The sequence below is a fragment of the Macaca mulatta genome, chromosome 19 (genome assembly GCF_049350105.2).
Source record: "Macaca mulatta isolate MMU2019108-1 chromosome 19, T2T-MMU8v2.0, whole genome shotgun sequence".
NCBI classification, from domain to species: Eukaryota; Metazoa; Chordata; class Mammalia; order Primates; family Cercopithecidae; genus Macaca; species Macaca mulatta.
The window spans coordinates 20,055,108-20,073,276 of record NC_133424.1 but is presented as its reverse complement, the minus strand read 5'-3'; the positions used below and the strand labels follow the sequence as shown (position 1 = coordinate 20,073,276).

The window sequence follows — 18,169 nt, the reverse complement described above, 5'->3', positions numbered from 1 at the left end:
CTCAGAGGCACACCAATACACACCAGAGGCAAATCCCAAAACACTCAGAAGAAAGCCAGACCCCAAAGAGCACTGACTCTGTGAGTGCATCCCCAGAAAACCGGAAAAGAGGCGAGACCAGTCTCATGAGGGGAAGCACCAAAACAGGAAGGGCTGGGGGTGCGTGAGGGCCCCTCTGGAGTGGGATGGTAAGGTTTCTGGGCAGTGATACAGTTTGTGACCTAAATCAGGGTTTTACTCACAGGTGCACGCGTGAGTCAGAACTCACTGACTCGGGCACACCAGGGGAGTCCCATGCTCACGTGGCGGGGGGAGGGGAAGCAATTCTGGTGTTGACTTCACCCTCCTCTCCCTTCCCTGTAAAAAGTATCTGCCCGAACAGCAAGGACTCTATCCATGATCCTCAGAGTCATCTTGGAAAAATTAGGCAACCAATGCACACTTTTGCAGCTGGCCCCATTTTGGCACAGAACAAAACAAAGCTGTCCACACTCCCACGTTCTGGACAACTGGGTGGCTGGATGTATAGGAGGAAGCAATATCACATTACTTTCTGATTTGTTTGTTTTTGCTTTTGGAAGGCCTGATGTGTTAAGTTTTGTGGTTTTTTTTTTTTTTTTTTTTTTTTTTGAGATGGAGTCTTGCTCTGTCGCCCAGGCTGGAGTGCAGTAGCGTGATTTAGGCTCACTGCAAGCTCCGCCTCCCGAGTTCTCGCCATTCTCCTGCCTCAGCCTCCCAAGTAGCTGGGACTACAGGGGCTCGCCACTATGCCCAGTTAATTTTTGTGTGTGTGTTTTAAGTAGAGACAGGGTTTCACTGTGTTAGCCAGGATGGTCTCGATCTCCTGACCTCATGATCTGCCCGCCTCAGCCTCCCAAAGTGCTGGGATTACAGGCGTGAGCCACCGCACCCAGCCTAACATGCATTTTAATGATGGGCACGCATGCTCACCGTGGTGGGCGGCCTGACCTGCCTTCACATCAAATGATCAGCCAGTGCATTCTCTGGGCAGGGAAGTGACACCGATGCGCCACCCCACCGCCCCCTTGGTGACTGCCAAATTCTAAAAAGAAAGACGACAGCAATGATTCTAATTGTCATCAACGACACCAGTGTCAACAACTGCGACTGGCTTTGCAGGCCTAGTAAACAGACTGCATTTCCAGTGCGTTTTACGGTCACTGGCCACAAGTGCTTGACCAGGGAGCTGAAGGCCAAAAAAAACTAAAGCCAAGATCAGATCTAACAGCACAGATGCTACTTTGAGCCCCAAAGTGGCCAAGGAACACACATCCCAGACTGTCCTGTCCACACCATGGGCCAGGCCTTTGGTACAAGTGCTGCCTCCTCCCACAGCAGACTCATGGTACAAGAGGAGGTGGGGAGCAAAGAGGAAGACACAAGAGCTGCCTGAACGTCACATGCCACTAACAGGAGGACACTTGCCAGACATCCACCTAGGCTGTGTTGAAGTCTGCCCAATCCATGGACCACGGAAGCCACAGCCCAGTCTCCTCCCAGGTGAAATAAGGAAATGGAGACGGTGAGTCACACCGCCAATGGCAAGTCCTTCTTTCCAAGACCTCTGTACTTTCCTTCACGACATGGTCTTCCAAAAAATAGTTGCAAAATCAGATCCTGTCTTGATTACCTCTCCACCACTCCAGCACAGTACCTGACACACAGCAGGTCTCATCCTGGACCACTGACAATCCAGAAAGAGTTGACACCTCAGAAAAGGCACACACGAACACATCCTCAGTGAGGTGTGGCCATTCACAGAGTTCTCATTCCCTCACCCCATGCAGGCCCGAGTTACCTTTCAGTTGCAGGACCCCTGGAGAAGAGCCGCACTTTTACCGAGCAATATGCTCTTCCATCCAAAAAAAAAAAAAAAAATCAAGGCCAGGTGCAGTGGCTCACACCTGTAATCCCAGCACTTTGGGAGGCTGAGGCAGGCGGATCACCTGAGGTCAGGAGTTTGAGACCAGCCTGGACTACATGGTGAAACCCTGTCTCTACTAAAAATACAAAAATTAGCCAGGCATGGTGGCAGGTGCCTGTAATCCCAGCCACTGGAGAGGCTGAGGCAGGAGAAATGCTTGAACCTGAGAGGCAGAGGTTGCAGTGAGGTGAGACCATGCCACTGCACTCCACTCTGGGCAACAAGAATGAAACTCCATCTCAAAAAAAGAAAAAGAAAACAAATCAAGCTATTTACGTCTGGGTGTGGCCAGTTATTTCTGAAGATCAATCATTTGACAGAAAGAGCCTCTCCTCTATAGCAAAGTGCAGGACTGGATCTGCTACTTATCACAGAAACAAAACAGGCAGAACCAGCCAGGTGCCGTGACGCACCTATAATCCCAGCACTTTGGGAGGCTGAGGCAGGAGGATCACTTGAGATCAGGAGTTCAGGACCAGTCTGGGGAACATAATAAACCCCATCTCTACAGAAAAAAAATTTTTTTAAAGAACAACAACAACAAAAAAACCCATCCGGGTGTGGTAGCATGCATCTATGGTCCCAGCTACTTGGGTGGCTCGAGCCGAGGAGTTCACGACTGCAGTGAGCTATGACCGCACCACTGCACTCCTGTCTGGCCAACGGCGCAAGACTAACTCCAAAAAACAGAGAACCAAAAGCAGCTTCCTCTGCCTGCCAGCTCCAGCCTCATCTGACAGTCTGGACTCAGCATGGGGGCAGCGCATGCCCATGACCTTTGGATTGGCCTCACAAAACCAACAGACTCACAACTTCTACCTCTGAGGGTTTTGTTTTTCTGTGTGCACATTTATGGATGCCAGAACAGAAACCAAACTATTTTAACCTTCATTTAATTATTTATTTTTAACATCCATATTGAGGTATACTTTACATACCGCAAAATTCAGCCACCATAAGAGTACAATTCAATGATTTCAGTAAATTCGTGCAATCATCACCACAATACAATTTTAAAACATTTCCATCTTCCCAAAATGTGCCCATGTGGTGTTAATCATTGCTACCACCCACCCCCAGCCCTGTCCTAGTCAACCACTGGTCACTTTCCATCTCTCAAATAAATTTGTTTTTTGGGGGGACATGCCCTGTAAGTGAAATTATACAACGAGTAGTTCCTGGGTCTGCTGTTTCCCCTTAGCGTGGTAAGTCTGAGATTCAGCCATGTTATGGCACACATGAGTAGTTTATTTCTTATAAAGCTGAACAGTAATCTGGTGTATAGAGGTAGCAGGTTTGTTTTATCCATGGGACACTGGGTTGCTTCCATGTTTTTTGTTTTTTTTGGGGGGGGGGGGATGGAGTCCTGTTCTGTCGCCAGGCTGAAGTGCAGCAGCACGATCTCGGCGCAATGCAAGCTCCACCTCCCAGGTTCAAGCAATTCTCCTGCCTCAGCCTCCCATGTAGCTGGGACTACAGATGCACACCACCACACCCGGCTAATTTCTGTATTTTTAGTAAAGATGGGGTTTCACCATGTTGGCCAGGCTGGTCTCAAACTCTTGACCTCAGGTGATCTGCCTACCTCAGTCTCCCAACGTGCTGGGATTACAGGCGTGAGCCACTGCGCCTGGCCCTGCTTCCACTTTTCGACCAGTATGAATCATGCTGCTGCAGATGTACCTGTCTGTGTGGGCACATTTTCATTTCTCTTGGATAAATTGCTAAGTCATATGGTAAGTTTACATCTAACTCTGTAAGAAACTATCTGGGCTATTTTACATTCCTACCAGCAATGTATGAGGAATTCCAGTTTCTACACATCCTTGTCAACACTTGTTACTTCCTTTTTTTTTTTTTTTTTTTTTAAAACAGCTATAGTAGAGCCTTGTTTTATGGTCCAGTGTATGATCAATGGAGAACGTTCACCCACATTTGAGAGGATGTATTCTGCATTCACCAGGTACTCTATATATGTCAGTCAGGCTAAGTGAGTTAATAATGTTCTTCAAGTCCTCCATACCTTGCCGATTTTGTCTAGATGTTCTACCAATTATCGACAGTGGGATATTGAAATCTCTTAACTGTAACTGATTAATTTCCATCAATCCTATCAAGTTTATGTTTCAGGTATTTTGGGGCTCTGCTGACTGTTATGTCTTCCTGAAATATTATATGAAATGTCGCAGCTGGGCATGGTGGCTCTTGCCTATAATCCCAGGAATTTGGGAGGCTGAGGCAGGCAGATCATGAGGTCAGGAGTTTGAGATCAGCCTGGCCAACATGGTGAAACCCTGTCTCTACTAAAAATACAAAAAATTAGCCGGGCGTTGTGGCAGGCACCTGTAGTCCCAGCTACTCAAGAGGCTAAGGCGGGAGAATCACTGAAACCCAGGAGGCGGAGGATGCAGTGAGCTGAGATTGTGCCACCGCACTCTAGCTTGGGTGACAGTGAGACTCTGTCTCAACAACAACAACAAAAAAAAAGGTTGCAGTTTGGCTCTAGTAATATTGTTTGTCTTAAAGTGTCTTTTATCTCTTATTAATACAGTTACTCCAGCTCTCAAACTGTCACTTATGGTATCTCTTTTCCCATTCTTTTGCATTATTCCTTGAATCTAAGGGGTGTCACTCATAAACAACATATAATTAAGCTGAATCTTCTTTTTTATTTTTGAGACAGAGTCTCACTCTGTCGCCCAGGCTGGAGTATAGTGGCATGATCTCAGTTCACTGCAACCTCCGCTTCGCGGGTTCAAGTGAGTCTCCTGCCTTAGCCTCCCAACCAAATAGCTGGGACTACAAGTGCGTACCACCATGCCCGGCTAATTTTTGTATTTTTAGTAGAGACAAGGTTTCACCATATTGGCCAGGCTGCTATCAAACTCCTGACCTTGTGACCACTTTGGCCTCCCAAAGTGCTGGCATTACAGGTGTGAGCCACTGCGCCTGGCCTTAATCTTGCTTCTTTACACTATCTGAGTCTTTGCCTTTTGATTGGGGTATTTAGATCCTTTACAGTTACTGCATTATTGACATGGCTGGATTGACATTTGCCATTTTGCTGTTTTCCACGTGTCCTCTTTTTTGTTTATTTCTCAGTGAATAAAGAAACTACCTTTCATGTTAAATATTTTTTATTTATTTATTTTTTTTTTGAGACGGAGTCTCGCTCTGTCGCCCGGGCTGGAGTGCAGTGGCCGGATCTCAGCTCACTGCAAGCTCTGCCTCCCGGGTTTACGCCATTCTCCTGCCTCAGCCTCCCGAATAGCTGGGACTACAGGCGCCCGCCACCTCGCCCGGCTAGTTTTTTGTATTTTTTTTTAGTAGAGACGGGGTTTCACCGTGTTAGCCAGGATGGTCTCGATCTCCTGACCTCGTGATCCACCCGCCTCGGCCTCCCAGAGTGCTGGGATTACAGGCTTTAGCCACCGCGCCCGGCCTAAATATTTTTTAGTGTACAACTTTAATTCTTCTGATGATCTGTCTTTTTAAAAACTATATTTTAAAGATATTTTGTTCATAGCTGCTCTAGGCATTACAGTAAGGATCTTAACCACAATCTATGTAAGATTGATGCTAACTTGATTCCAGTAAGATACAGAAATTTTGCTCCGATATTGCTCCATTTCATTCCCCATCTTTTGTACTAATATCACATATATTTTATCTGTGGATATTATAAACCCAACAGATCATTCTAAGCCTTTGGTTGGCTTCCAGACTGCAGAACTAGCTAAGTCTTTCCAGTTAACCCATGCATTTACCATTTCCAGTGTCCTTTATTTCTTCTCATAGACTCAAGTTGTCAATGTGTCATTTCCTTTCACGCTGAAGGACTGGCAGGTCTACCAGCAATAGATTCCTTCCGTCTTGTTTACCTGACAATGTCTTTTTTTCTTTCATTTTTGAAGGACTGTTTTTTCTGGCTATAGAATTTCGGGTTGGCAGTTTTCTTCTTCGGATACTTTTAACATCATTCAATTCCTTGTTTCCACTGTCTCAAGTCAGAAGTCAGCTGTTCATCTTATTAATGCTTCCCAGACGTGCTGAGCTGTTTTTCTCATTACTTTCAAGATTTTCTTTTTTTCTTTGGCTTACTACACTTTGACTATGATGTATCTAGGTCAAGATCTCTTTGTACTTACGCTATTTAGGGTTTGTTGGGCTTCCTGGATGAGGTTATCCTCAAGTATGTTTTTGTCCATTATTTCTTCAAATAGTTTTTCTATCTTACCCCAATCTTGGGCTAAAACAGAGCCGCTGTCCATCTTCACCTGCCTCTCTGCAAGACCACAGGCAGGGTTGTTACCACTCTAAAATGAACAGTCTTCCCCCTTTTCGCCCATACAGAGAAGCTGTTGGTCCTCACAGCTGACAGTGACTGGACAGAACCTCTTTACCAAACAGATGGGAGATGGCATGGGAATAGCTCCAGGACAAATGCCATAGAGTCTCACTGTTCTCACCTGAAGTTCAGCAGTTATAGGCATAAATACTTCTCAGATTGTTGTATGCTCCTGCTCAATTTTTCCAGAATGCTGAGATTGTTTCATTTTGCTTTTGTCAATTCTGCCAATCTCTCAACACAACCAGAAGCTGCCCTCCACCCTCAATTTATGTGGAATATAAAATACCCACACAAGTTGGGAAACTAAGATAGAAAAACTGCTGAGTTAAAGAGAGAGAGGGAGGGGAGTAAAAGAGGGAGGGAGAAAGCTGATTCTACCACTGTATCTGCCTCTGCATGCTCCAAATCATCCCACCATAGTAATATGTATACTACACACACACGCACACATATATATTTTTTGATGATTCCAATTCACCAGCCACTAAAGAAAAAGGAAATTCTCTCTCCTATAAGCCATTAGAAACTGCCTGTAGCTTCCAATATGCCCAAATTGGGTCATAAGACGGTAGTAAGATAGCATGAAAGAAAAAAACGGTAGTTTTGAAAAACACCCAAATAGAAACCCTATAAACAGAATACTATACAGCAGTGAAAATGGATTAACTACTGGTATGCTCAACAATATGGGTAAATCTCACAATGTTGAGTGAAAGCAGGAAGATAAAAGGTACACAATATATAATCCCACTTATTTAAAGTACCAAACAAGAAAATCTAACTGGCATTGTCAAGAACGTGATTACCCTTGGAGGACAGTGACAGCAAGCGAGCATGAGGGGGCTTCAGAAGTGCTAATAACATTTTTTTTTTTTTTTTTTTTTTTTTTTTGAGATGGAGTCTCACTCTGTCCCCGGGCTGGAGTGCAGAGGCGTGATCTCAGCTCACTGCAAGCTCCGCCTCCCAGGTTCACACCATTCTCCTGCCTCAGCCTCCCAAGTAACCGGGACTACAGGTACCCGCCACCAGGCTCGGCTAATTTTTTTGTATTTTTAGTAGAGACAGGGTTTCACCAAGTTAGCCAGGATGGTCTCGATCTCCTGACCTCGTGATCTCCTGGTCTCGATCACCTGCCTCGGCCTTTCAAAGTGCTGGGATTACAGGCATGGGCCACTGCACCCAGCCAGCCTCCCTCCCTCCCTCCCTCCCTTTCCTTCCTTCCTTCCTTCCTTCCTTCCTTCCTTCCTTCCTTCCTTCCAGTGAGAGGGAGTCTCACTCTGTCGCCCAGGCTGGAGTGCAGTGGTACAATCTTGGCTCACTGCAACCTCTGTCTCCCGGGTTCAAGCGATTCTCATGCCTCAGCTTCCCGAGTAGCTGGGATTACAAGGGCAGTCCCCTATGCCTAGCTAATTTTCGTATTTTTAGTACAGACGGCGTTTTGCTATGTTGGCCAGGCTGGTCTTGAACTCCTGTCCTCAAGCAATCTGCCTACTTCAGCCTCCCAAAGTGCTGAGATTATAGGCATGAGCCACTGTGCCCGGCCTATAACATTTTGTTCCTTGATTAGGGTTATGAGGTTGCGTTCAGTTTGTCAAAGTGTATCTAGTGGCTCACATGTGCACTTTTCATTACATATGCTATACTTCAATTGAGAAGTTAAACAACGAAAATTAAATTCTATTGGCATAACAGTTTAAAATTGGCATGTCAGTCTTATAAGACACTGAATCTGAAGCCAAAGAGCTTCAGCTGACTTAAACTGTGGATTGATACAGCTCTGCCCTATGAAGGACTGAAAACCAACCTGGGAATTGAGAAAACCACCACACTGTGCACTAAAAGGAGGCTTCCAAGGGGTGCTCCAAGCTGGACACTCCCAAGAAGAATCCAAAGACTTCTTTAATACCTTCATTTGAAGGTATTAGAAGAAATCAGAGCCATGTGCTCCAGAATGGATTAGTTTTAGAATGGCTCTGGGCTGGACATGATGCTGTGATTCTGTCAAAACTCCCATCTGTACTTTTCCAAAGAACGACACAAAACAGCGTAAGAATTTGGGGAGACACTAGGCATACACGTGACATCTCTTTTTGAGTAAAGCTAAAGACTGAAGGGAAGCTGTCACCAACACAGAGTCAGTCGCCTTCCTCACTAGACACCAAACATGGAGGCTGATTCTTGGTACACGTTACCTGGCATACAATCAACCTGCAAGGCAGAGATGATTGCTCATCTTACAAATGAAGAAACACAGGCTAAGATCTCTGCTCAGGATCAGGCAGTGTGAGTGATATGACCCCAATTCTGCCTGCTGGCCTGTGAGCTGGGTTCTTTGCTCATTCCCACACTGCTTCACAAATGCCCTGGGTGTCTCAGTGCTCCAGGAGGGCCCTGACACCAGCACCACCAGCACCTGCGTTCATCTCTGTCCCCTGCTCCCTTCCTTTACTGTCATAAGGAAAGCAACACAATCAACTGCAGGAAACAATGTTGCATCTTCTCAGTTTGGAAGGCAATGACCCAGTGAGGAAAGACACCAAGAGGCCCAGGGTAGCCCCCGGCTTTGACAACAGAAAATATCTGGGTTTGGGCCTGAACTCTGAGTTTCTTTTTTTTGAGATGGAGTCTCGCTGCGTTGCCCAGGCTGGAGTGCAGTGGCGTGATCTCAGCTCACTGCAAGCTCTGCCTCCTGGGCTCACGCCATTCTCTTGCCTTAGCCTCCCGAGTAGCTGGGACTACAAGTGTACAAGTGCCTGCCACCATGCCCAGCTGATTTCTTGTATTTTGTTTAGTAGAGACGGGGTTTCATCATGTTAGTCAGGATGGTCTCTATCTTCTGACCTCGTGATCCACCCGCCTTGGCCCCACAAAGTGCTGGGATTACAGGTGTGAGCCACCGCGCCTGGCCAACTCTGAGTTTCTTTCTTTTTTTTTTTTTTTTTTTGAGATGGAGTCTTGCTCTGTCGCCCAGGCTGGAGTGCAGTGGCGCCATCTTGGCTCACTGCAAGCTCCGCCTCCCAGGTTCACGCCATTCTGCCTCAGTCTCTCGAGTAGCTGGGACTACAGGCGCCCGCCACCACCACGCCCGGCTAATTTTTTGTATTTTTAGTACAGACGAGGTTTCACCATGTTAGCCAGGATGGTCTCAACCTCCTGACCTCGTGATCCACCCGCCTGAGCCTCCCAAAGTGCTGGGATTACAGGCGTAAGCCACCCGTGCCCAGCCAACTCTGAGTTTCTTTAACACTTAACCTCTCCCTCACAATCCACTGGCCTACCCTGCAGGGGAACATGGTGATTACAGGAGAAAATGCATGCCAGGGGCCCAGGAATGCATGAGGAACCCCATGCACATGGACTGCAGATTCCCATGAACATGGACTCCTCCTCTTCCTGCCCTGACTCCACACCAGCCCCTCACTGCTCACCCCTGCTGAGCTGTCATGGACTGGTCTCCGGCTGAAAACATAGAGAAAGGGAAAGGAGACTTGGACCTATAGTTTTATTTCTGGAACTTTAGAAGAGGACCTTGGTTTTAGAATGGGGACTGTAGACAGCAGAGTCAGACAGAAAAGCCCTCTTTGGACAGCAGGACCACAAAGTGTGTTTCCTCACACTAGGAGCCTTTGTCAACAGGAGCGGGCTTGGGTTTTCCCATTTATCTTCCCATTTTAAACGCTGTGAACACCGGATGATCTCTGAAGTCCTCAGGATCCCAACAGTTTGGGTTCCAAAAACGAATCTGACATAAGACTGGAGGCTGGGGTCTCCCTGTGGGGTTGGTTGACACGGAAAGGTTAGGAGCCACCAGCTGTCCCTTACGAACAGGCATGGAGAGACAGACCCTCCACAGGGAGAAGACTCTAGTGGGTGGTGAGAGAGAGAGAGCAATGGGCCACAGAGGAGTCTGTCACAGGGCCAGCCGGGGAGCTGTGGCCACACCACAGCCCTCAGCGGGTGTCTGGGCGTGAACATTCTGCAGAGCTCCAAGGAGGGTGATGCAAGAGCAGGTGCTGGGTCTGAATTTCTCTTTACAGAGAGAAAGGAAGGTTTTGAAGTCAAGAAATGGGTGGTAGATTGGGTCTTATTTTTATTTCAAGTTTTTACCTTAAGAGACTCACAAAAGATGAATATGAGGAAAGTCACTCTAGAAGTAATCAGTGTTGACTAAGGACAAACCAACAGAGCAAGCTGAAGACCAGAAGCAAGTGAATGTGGAGTCGAATGAGCACCCCGTACCCGCTCTGAGGAGGGTGCCCTGGGCTGGGCTCCCGACTCTATCCCTAGCCAAGTGACCAAGGTAGGTGTAGCATCCCTGGCCCTCTGATCCCCAGATCTGAAAAGCAGGGAAGCATAACCAAATGAAAACCTCAAGTGTCCCTACAAATCAAAAGCACCGAGTTAGACAGACAGCAGGCGCATGGGTGGCAAAGGCCTACTGATGGCAGGGGAGCTGATGGAATGTGCCACTCCTCCTCCTGTGAGACCCACACCCTGTGTTACTTGCAGCTGGGACCTGGGGCCCTGGAATGGCCACAACAGCACAGCTGCCGGGGGGGTGATGCCCGAGCTGAGCCTACAGCCATCTCCACAACCCCGCCAAGCTATTACCAAGAGGCCTGGAGTGTGGCTGGCCCCAATCTGGGCACACTGGGCCTGTCTCCAGGTTCCAACCCCTCCCGCTGGCTCCTCCCACTCACCTGTGTGAGGTGCGCATGTCCACGGGTCCATCACCCAACAGCCCTTCGCCTCTGCCCATTGCCACGGCCGTGACCTCTGTTGCCCTCAGCAATCCTTGGGCTGGACCCGCTCCCGGCTCAGGTGTCACCCTCATGTCTCCGTCAGTGTTTAAATCTGAAGCCAACAATCCTCTCTCCATTTTTATTTTCTTGCTCTCCACATCGTCCTCTGTTGGGTCCCGTTCAAGCGCTCGTTTCTGACTCCGTGTTCGGCATGCTTCTTCGGTCATTCTGAACTTGTGAGGGAGGAGAAGACACAACATTTTAACTGGGTGCAACGAAGATGCCACCTTCTTGGAAACTTTTCAGTGTTGCTTTCAGTGTTTTCCTCCCTATGGGAGGATGGCAAAAGAATGTACAACGAACGCAGGGCCCAGAAAAGCATCCCCAGGACATTTCATCACTGCCTTGAGGAAGGCGAGGCAGGATGGGGGTGTCCCCAGCCTCCACCGTGTGGCTGAACACTGGTGGAGCCAAGCTACACCCTGCCCGGTTGGGGGCGAGAGGCAGCAGGGAGCTGGACGGGAGCAGTGGAAGGCAGCTGCTTATCAGCAAGGAAAGGCTCAACAGCAAACAGAGGAAAAGTTGTTCTAGATATGAACTACCTGCCTTTGGGATTTTGAGCACCTGCAATGTCTGGAATCCAGGAGGGCGGTGACTGCACTGTTCCAGGAACAGGGTCAGGGCCTGGGACTAGCCCTACACTGTGGTGACTCGAGTTAACCCCAGCTTCTCCCCTTCAGTGAAGGGAGGTCTCCTCACTCCCTGCTCACCTCTGGGGAGTGGGGACTGGGGGTCACGTTTAACCCTTTGGTTGCCGGCAAGGTACACTTTGAGTAGGGTGAGGCCTGGCCCATCAACACGCCACCGCCCTGTACCTGCAGCACACACATATCTTGATTTAAAGAAGAAAGAAAAAGAAGAAAAAAACAGCTGAGTCAGTTTTTGATCCCATGACATCACTGGGCTCCACATGACCCTTCCCAGGATTCAGTAGGAGAGACAAAGCACTTTCCAGAAAACCAGTCTGAGCCGGTTCCAGACAACAGGCTGAAGTGTTGTTAACCCTCACGGAGACAGGACGACAGCACAGCAATGTCTGTCTGCAGGGAGGCGGCTGGCATTCCATAGCAGGGGCTGGGACACTGGCACTCTTAAAGGGGCCGCTCCAATCCCTGGCCTCGACGCCCCAACAGGACAGGTCACAGGAATTGAGACAGGGAGAGTCAGGTTCTTAAAAAAGCATCCCAATGTTTACCAGGGAACAAAAGAGAAATTTAGCAGCTGAGCTCTAGTAGAATTCCCGAAGTGTCACAGTTTTCCATGGGATGGTTGGCGCCCACTTGGACCCCACAGAGAGCCCTGATTCACACACACCTGTGGCATGCTTCATGCTGAAGCCCTCTGGTCCTATCTGTGTCCTCACAGGCAGGGCACTCATCTTGCCAGAGTCTTTGTTTCCTCACTGGCAAACACCCTGGGGAGGCCTTCCCAGGTAGAGCCAGGCAGACCCAGTCTGGAGGCTGGGGACAGCACAAGGCAACACAGGGGTCCTGTCACCATCCATGGGACATGCTCCAGAGCTGACTCATCTGCAGCTTCCTTAAAGGAGCCGATTTCACAAATGAGCAATAGCACAAGGCCCTGCCCAAATGTGCCCCCTTATGTACTCAGACTGAAAGGAAAGAGACAGCTGCTTCATGCTCCTGGAGCCAGAGGGAAAGCAGGCCATCTACACGTGTGTCATGCCAGTGTGGTCCAGCCAGGGCACCCGGGCACCGGCTCAAAACACTGGGGTCTCCTCAAGGCCAGGAAACCACTGGCGTGCTTTGCACAAGCCCAGAGCAGCTCTGTGCTCCCTCCCTACCCCGTCTCTCTCTCACCACCACCCAGGTGCCATGGTTGACCCCTAACATGACCAGGCTGAGGCAGGGAGATCCGAAATCTCAAGGGCACAGGCTTTCAGACTCGCCCCCACCTGTCTCCAGCCCCTCCGGCATCCCAGCCTGCACCTACCACCTACCCACACCAACTGTGCAGCCTCCGCTGCTCCCCGCCGGCCAGCCTGTACACCCCCGCCCCCGCTCCTGCTCAGCTGCCCCTCAGCTTCTCCATGGAATGGAGCCCAGGCAGACTATGGTTGAATGTGGAGGTCAAGGCCTCACTTCTCTGGGGGAGGTGAGGAATGCTACGGTGTCCCTCTCTCTCAAGTTCTATGGTCTCTGTCCTTCCTTCCTCCGATGTGCCTTGCCCACAAACCCCATCTGAACTGCTCACTCATTAACAGGTTGCCTGTCCCACCTCCTGTGAGACCGCAGATAAGTCACTGCCCTCAGAGTATAGGTCCCCTCTTCTCCTTTCATTTTCCTCACTGTGGGAGGGTGGGACATTTCTCCTTCAAGCACTGCCTTAGACAGCAGGTATGTGCACTCCCAGGCCCAGGGCAGGGAGGAGCCTGTCTAGGTGAGAGACTGAGGGGAGACCAGGACCTCGGACAAGTAGGGCCCCCACCCTATGGGTGAAGCTTCCCAGTCTGGCCTGATAACTACTGTTGGGGATGACGTCCCCAGGTGGACAGACAGAATGCACTTCCATCTCCAGGACATAGCACCCTTCCCTGTGACTCAAAGAAACCCACATGCTCCCCACTCTGCCCCTGTTCCAGCCAGGTGGGGACCCTCCCAGCACAGCCTCCTGCCCTGTAAGCCCTGGGCTCAGTTCCATGAAGCCCATCTGAACTCAAGACCCTGAATGAGTTCTCACGGCTGCTCCGGCCCACATGGACAAGGTGGAACTGATAGCCATATCAGGGGGGCTGTGCCTGTAGAGCCTCACTTTGTGGTCACTGGTATAGGACCAGAGGCCACCCAAAGGTTCTGAGAGATGCAGGGCGGAGCAGGGCCTCAGATGCCCAGCAGGGCTGCTCCCTCCAGTCCCAGAGACTTCTCCTCTTGGGCCCCCCATTGTGATAGCGGGTCAGAGTCCTCAGCATAGGGCTGGCCGGTGTGTACTCAGGGTGCACAGCCGCTCACTATGAAGCCTAAGGCCTGGAACTCTGCCAATCCCAGGCCCAGCACTGACGGCTAGCCTCACAGTGCCCGCCTGCCCTGTGCCTGTGCCTCCCAGAGGCAGGCCACTGCGGGGCTGGGCCCTGCGGCACCCCTCCCCCACCTCAGGAAGGACAGGCACAGCTGGAGGGGGCGGGGCCGGCCCCGCGAGTACAGGGGGCTCCTTTGGCAGGAGGCTCCTCCACTGCCAAGACCAATGACGCAGAACCTGCTACTGGCCAATCCTCGGCCACCACTGGACACTTGCTCCTGGGGAGGGCAGGTGCCGGTAAGGAGTGGCTCCTCCCTCCTCGAAGCAAGTGAGACCAGTGCCCCCAGTACAACAGGGCTGGCAGCCACCACACAGACCCAGGAGCAAACTTGTCAGGAAGAAAAAAGCGCGACAGATGACTCCTGCAAAGAGCAGCAGTGGGGGGTGCATTAGAACACTTCCTAAAAGTAGGTGAAGAGGCTAGGTCACCCTGACTGGCAAATGAGGATTCATTTCAAAATTCCCAGTGAGAGGGGAGAGTGAGGGGAAGGCAGCTCCGGTGGCAGAAGTTCCAGGGCAGGCCTGTGCGGGAGCCGCCAGTGCACAGAGAGCATCCCCGTCCTGGACGCCGAGATCCTCTGCCGGCTACTGCCCACAAAGATGGATCCCAACAGCAGTGTGCCCATTTGAAAGAGGAGAGCACGGCCGGGCGCGGTGGCTCAAGCCTGTAATCCCAGCACTTTGGGAGGCCGAGACGGGCGGATCACGAGGTCAGGAGATCCAGACCATCCTGGCTAACATGGTGAAACCCCGTCTCTACTAAAAAATACAAAAAAAAAAATTACCCGGGCGAGGTGGCGGGCGCCTGTAGTCCCAGCTACTCGGGAGGCTGAGGCAGGAGAATGGCATAAACCCGGGAGGCGGAGCTTACAGTGAGCTGAGATCCGGCCACTGCACTCCAGCCCGGGCGACAGAGCGAGACTCCGTCTCAAAAAAAAAAAAAAAAAAAAAAAAAAAAAGAAAGAGGAGAGCACTGAGGCTGCCAGGGCTGCCTGAGACACAAGGTTGAAAGTCAGCCTCACCCTCCGCCTCATTCTCTCCAAACACCCCAGGCCGGGCTGCAGGCCAGCACAGATGAGCATCATCAGCAAGGCTGAGTGGGTATCAGTCTCCTCATCCCCACACACTGGGCTGGCAGGTGGTGGGGGCATAGCCCAGCTCCCCCTAAACTAGGGGCCAAAAGGGCAGGTTTCAGCCACACTAGAGACCCCACACAGACACAGCGCAGCTCTGACAGGGAGCACCTCCATGGGCTTTAGGGCAGATACAAATGCTGCTTTATTTTCGTAAAATGCCACCATCCAACTGGCCTGAGAGCCTCAGGCAGAAAACATGTTCTAGAACCATTCCAAAAGGCTGACTGATGCTGTGGGAGGAACCGGAACTCTTAAAGAGGACTCGGGGGACAACGAGAAGGCACCCAGCACACTTCTGGCACACCAGGCCAGTAAGCATCTCTTGATAATTAAAAGAGAAATTCAGTACATAGACACAAATCATAAAGCCAAACCCCTGAGGTCGCACTGCTAATACTAACTCTACTCTACCATAAAATGCCATCTATGGCACCCATCACTAACATACCCATAGTAACACTCTTATTTCAGACAGGAAGAAAGTGAGGCTTCGCAGTAAGTGGGTTAAAGCACTGGCGGGAGCGGCAGGGCTGATGCTCTGAACAGTGGATTTAAGGCGTCTTCCTGCCTCCTCACCCGACAGCAGCTCACCAAGCCTCCACTGCGGGCTGGGGACTCAGTGATGAACAAGACAGAGGGAACACCATCCGCCCCCCATGCTGGAAAAGGAGCGAAATGACAGAGGGTGTTGGTGACGGTGCTGTGGGGACACGAGGCAGAGCACGGGGCAGCTGGGCAAAACGGGCGGCTCCGGAAGTCAGCCCTGAAGGAGACAGGGCCCGAGCTGAGACGTGAACTGGGGGAAGCACTGGCCCAGACCGGAGGGGAAGAATCTGGCTTGCTCTAAAGGATCACCTGGCTGGAGGACCACGGGGCAGGGGAGCGGTTCCTATGGTACAGCTAGACTGGGGAAGGGGACAGAGCAGAGTTCCAGGAGACACGGGCAATCCAGAGGGGGTTGCTTTCTTTCACTTGTTTTTGCCTGAGCAACTGGACCAGTGGGGCTGGCTTTATCTGAGATGGGGAGGAGCAGATTTGAGGAAAGAAGGTTGGGCTACAATTTGGATGTGCTGAGTGCAAGGCCCATGATGAGTCCCATGGAGATGTTGAGGAGCAGAGCCCTGAACCTGGGGGCAGCCACTGTCCTCAGGAGGCACAGGGCACCTTGAGGCACCTTCTCCTATCAGGAAGGAAGAAGGGCCCATGAAGCAACCAGTGCTGAGTCAGACGACGACAACGGGGTTGAGGTGCTATCCTCGCTAGCTGTGAGCTGTGCCCAACACTCAAGATACAAGGGCCCTACAGGCACGCAGCTGCAGCAAGCCTGCGCCCAGGTGCCCACCTCCAGAGCGCCCCTGTGGCCCTGCCCTTCACAGAGATAGATGCACAGCACAGATGGCCCTCTGGACCCAGAACCCCTGTCTACTCTCCTCCCGGCAACATAGCCCGATGAAGCTCCCAAAGCCACATCCTGGATCTGCACCCCCTTCAGTGGTTCCCCCACTTCCTAAGAGTCAAACCAAGGTACCTCGTTGTGGCCCAGAAGGACCTGTGGAGGGGGTAAGGAGAGAATAGGTGGGCCAAGTTTTGGCACTGGCAGCGCCTGCCTGACAAGCATACATCTTCCTATGCAGAACAGACACCTCCATCTGCTCAGAACTGTGGCCCGAGCCACTTCCTGACGCACATCTCTGAGTAACAGTGACTGGGACTCATTCCGGAAGGAAGACACACCAGAAACAGCAGCTCTGGACTTCTCAACATCAAACTTTGTTAAGACCAAGTACAAAAGATACAACTTAACTTGGGAGACAGGTGTTCCAAGCAGTCAGCTTCTACAACTAGACACAGCAGGGAAGACTTGGTCTCAGCTCCATCACACACCCGCTGGCTGGCCAGGGACCAGGGGAGAGGCCTGTCAATCAATCACAGGACCAAGGACACAAGATGGACACAGAAGCTTCAGTGGGCCGAGAGAGGACGCCACTGCCCCTTCTTCCACAGTATTTATCGAAGATGTCCACGCAGCTTAAATCACCTACCTTCTGTGCCACATGCTAGAGACTCTCAAATTCTAAACAGTCAACCCAAACTTTTCTCTTTAAGAAACAAGGTCTGAGTCTCAGTATCCCCATCCCTACTTCACAGCCAATACTATGTGAAGAAAAATGGAAAGAACTGTGAGAGAAAAGTTGCAGAATAGCATAGTACTATCTGCATGGTTTTTTTTTAAAAAAGGTGTATACAGGGGAAAAAATGAAAGCAACTTCACTAAGATCAAAACTGAAAGGAACTGGACCAAAATCAGTAGTAGTAATCTCTGAAGAGTAGATTATTAAGAAACTTTCACTTACTATAGTAAACATTTCTGTATTGCTTGAATTCTTTCTGTTAACAGTGACTATGAATCAGTCCTGTACTCAAAGAAAGCAAGGATTAAAAAAGAAAACCAGATAAAACAACAGCCCCACCTGCTAAGGATAAGAATCAAAAGCACGAGTGTGAAGCCAGGCACAGTGGCACATGCCTGTAGTCCCAGCTACTCAGGAGACCAAGGCAGGAGCATCACTTGAGCCTAGGTGTATGAGTCCAGCCTGGGCAACATAGTGACACCTTGTTTCTTTTTTTTTTTTTTTTTTTTTTTTTTTTTTTTTTGAGACTGAGTCTGGCTCTGTCGCCCAGGCTGGAGTGCAGTGGCCGGATCTCAGCTCACTGCAAGCTCTGCCTCCCGGGTTTACGCCATTCTCCTGCCTCAGCCTCCCGAGTAGCTGGGACCACAGGCGCCCGCCACCTCGCCCGGATAGTTTTTTGTATTTTTTAGTAGAGATGGGGTTTCACCGTGTTAGCCAGGATGGTCTCGATCTCCTGACCTCGTGATCCGCCCGTCTCGGCCTCCCTA

At 50.4% G+C, this 18,169-nt stretch overlaps 1 protein-coding gene and 2 long non-coding RNA genes across 50 annotated transcripts in view; all 3 read right to left on the bottom strand.

The window, feature by feature from the left end:
• Positions 1-18,169, bottom strand: part of GATAD2A (GATA zinc finger domain containing 2A) — a 123,425-nt gene that overhangs the window by 29,827 nt on the left and 75,429 nt on the right. For 27 of the 48 annotated variants that reach the window (XM_028840086.2, XM_077978514.1, XM_077978533.1 and 24 more), the window contains one exon: positions 10,997-11,271. In XM_028840086.2, the coding sequence (XP_028695919.1) occupies positions 10,997-11,265 (269 nt within the window). In that variant the 5' untranslated portion in view covers positions 11,266-11,271. The remainder of the gene's footprint in view (positions 1-10,996; positions 11,272-18,169) is intronic. The other 21 variants (XM_077978522.1, XM_077978515.1, XM_077978531.1 and 18 more) reach the window with 1 other exon arrangement.
• LOC144336895 (uncharacterized) lies at positions 1,252-3,741 on the bottom strand. Its single transcript, XR_013409317.1, has 2 exons — positions 3,645-3,741; positions 1,252-1,925 (listed from the first exon to the last, which is right to left on the bottom strand). It is a non-coding gene; the product is annotated as an uncharacterized LOC144336895 (long non-coding RNA).
• LOC144336882 (uncharacterized) lies at positions 3,816-7,484 on the bottom strand. The gene is made up of 2 exons (XR_013409303.1): positions 5,224-7,484; positions 3,816-4,178 (listed from the first exon to the last, which is right to left on the bottom strand). It is a non-coding gene; the product is annotated as an uncharacterized LOC144336882 (long non-coding RNA).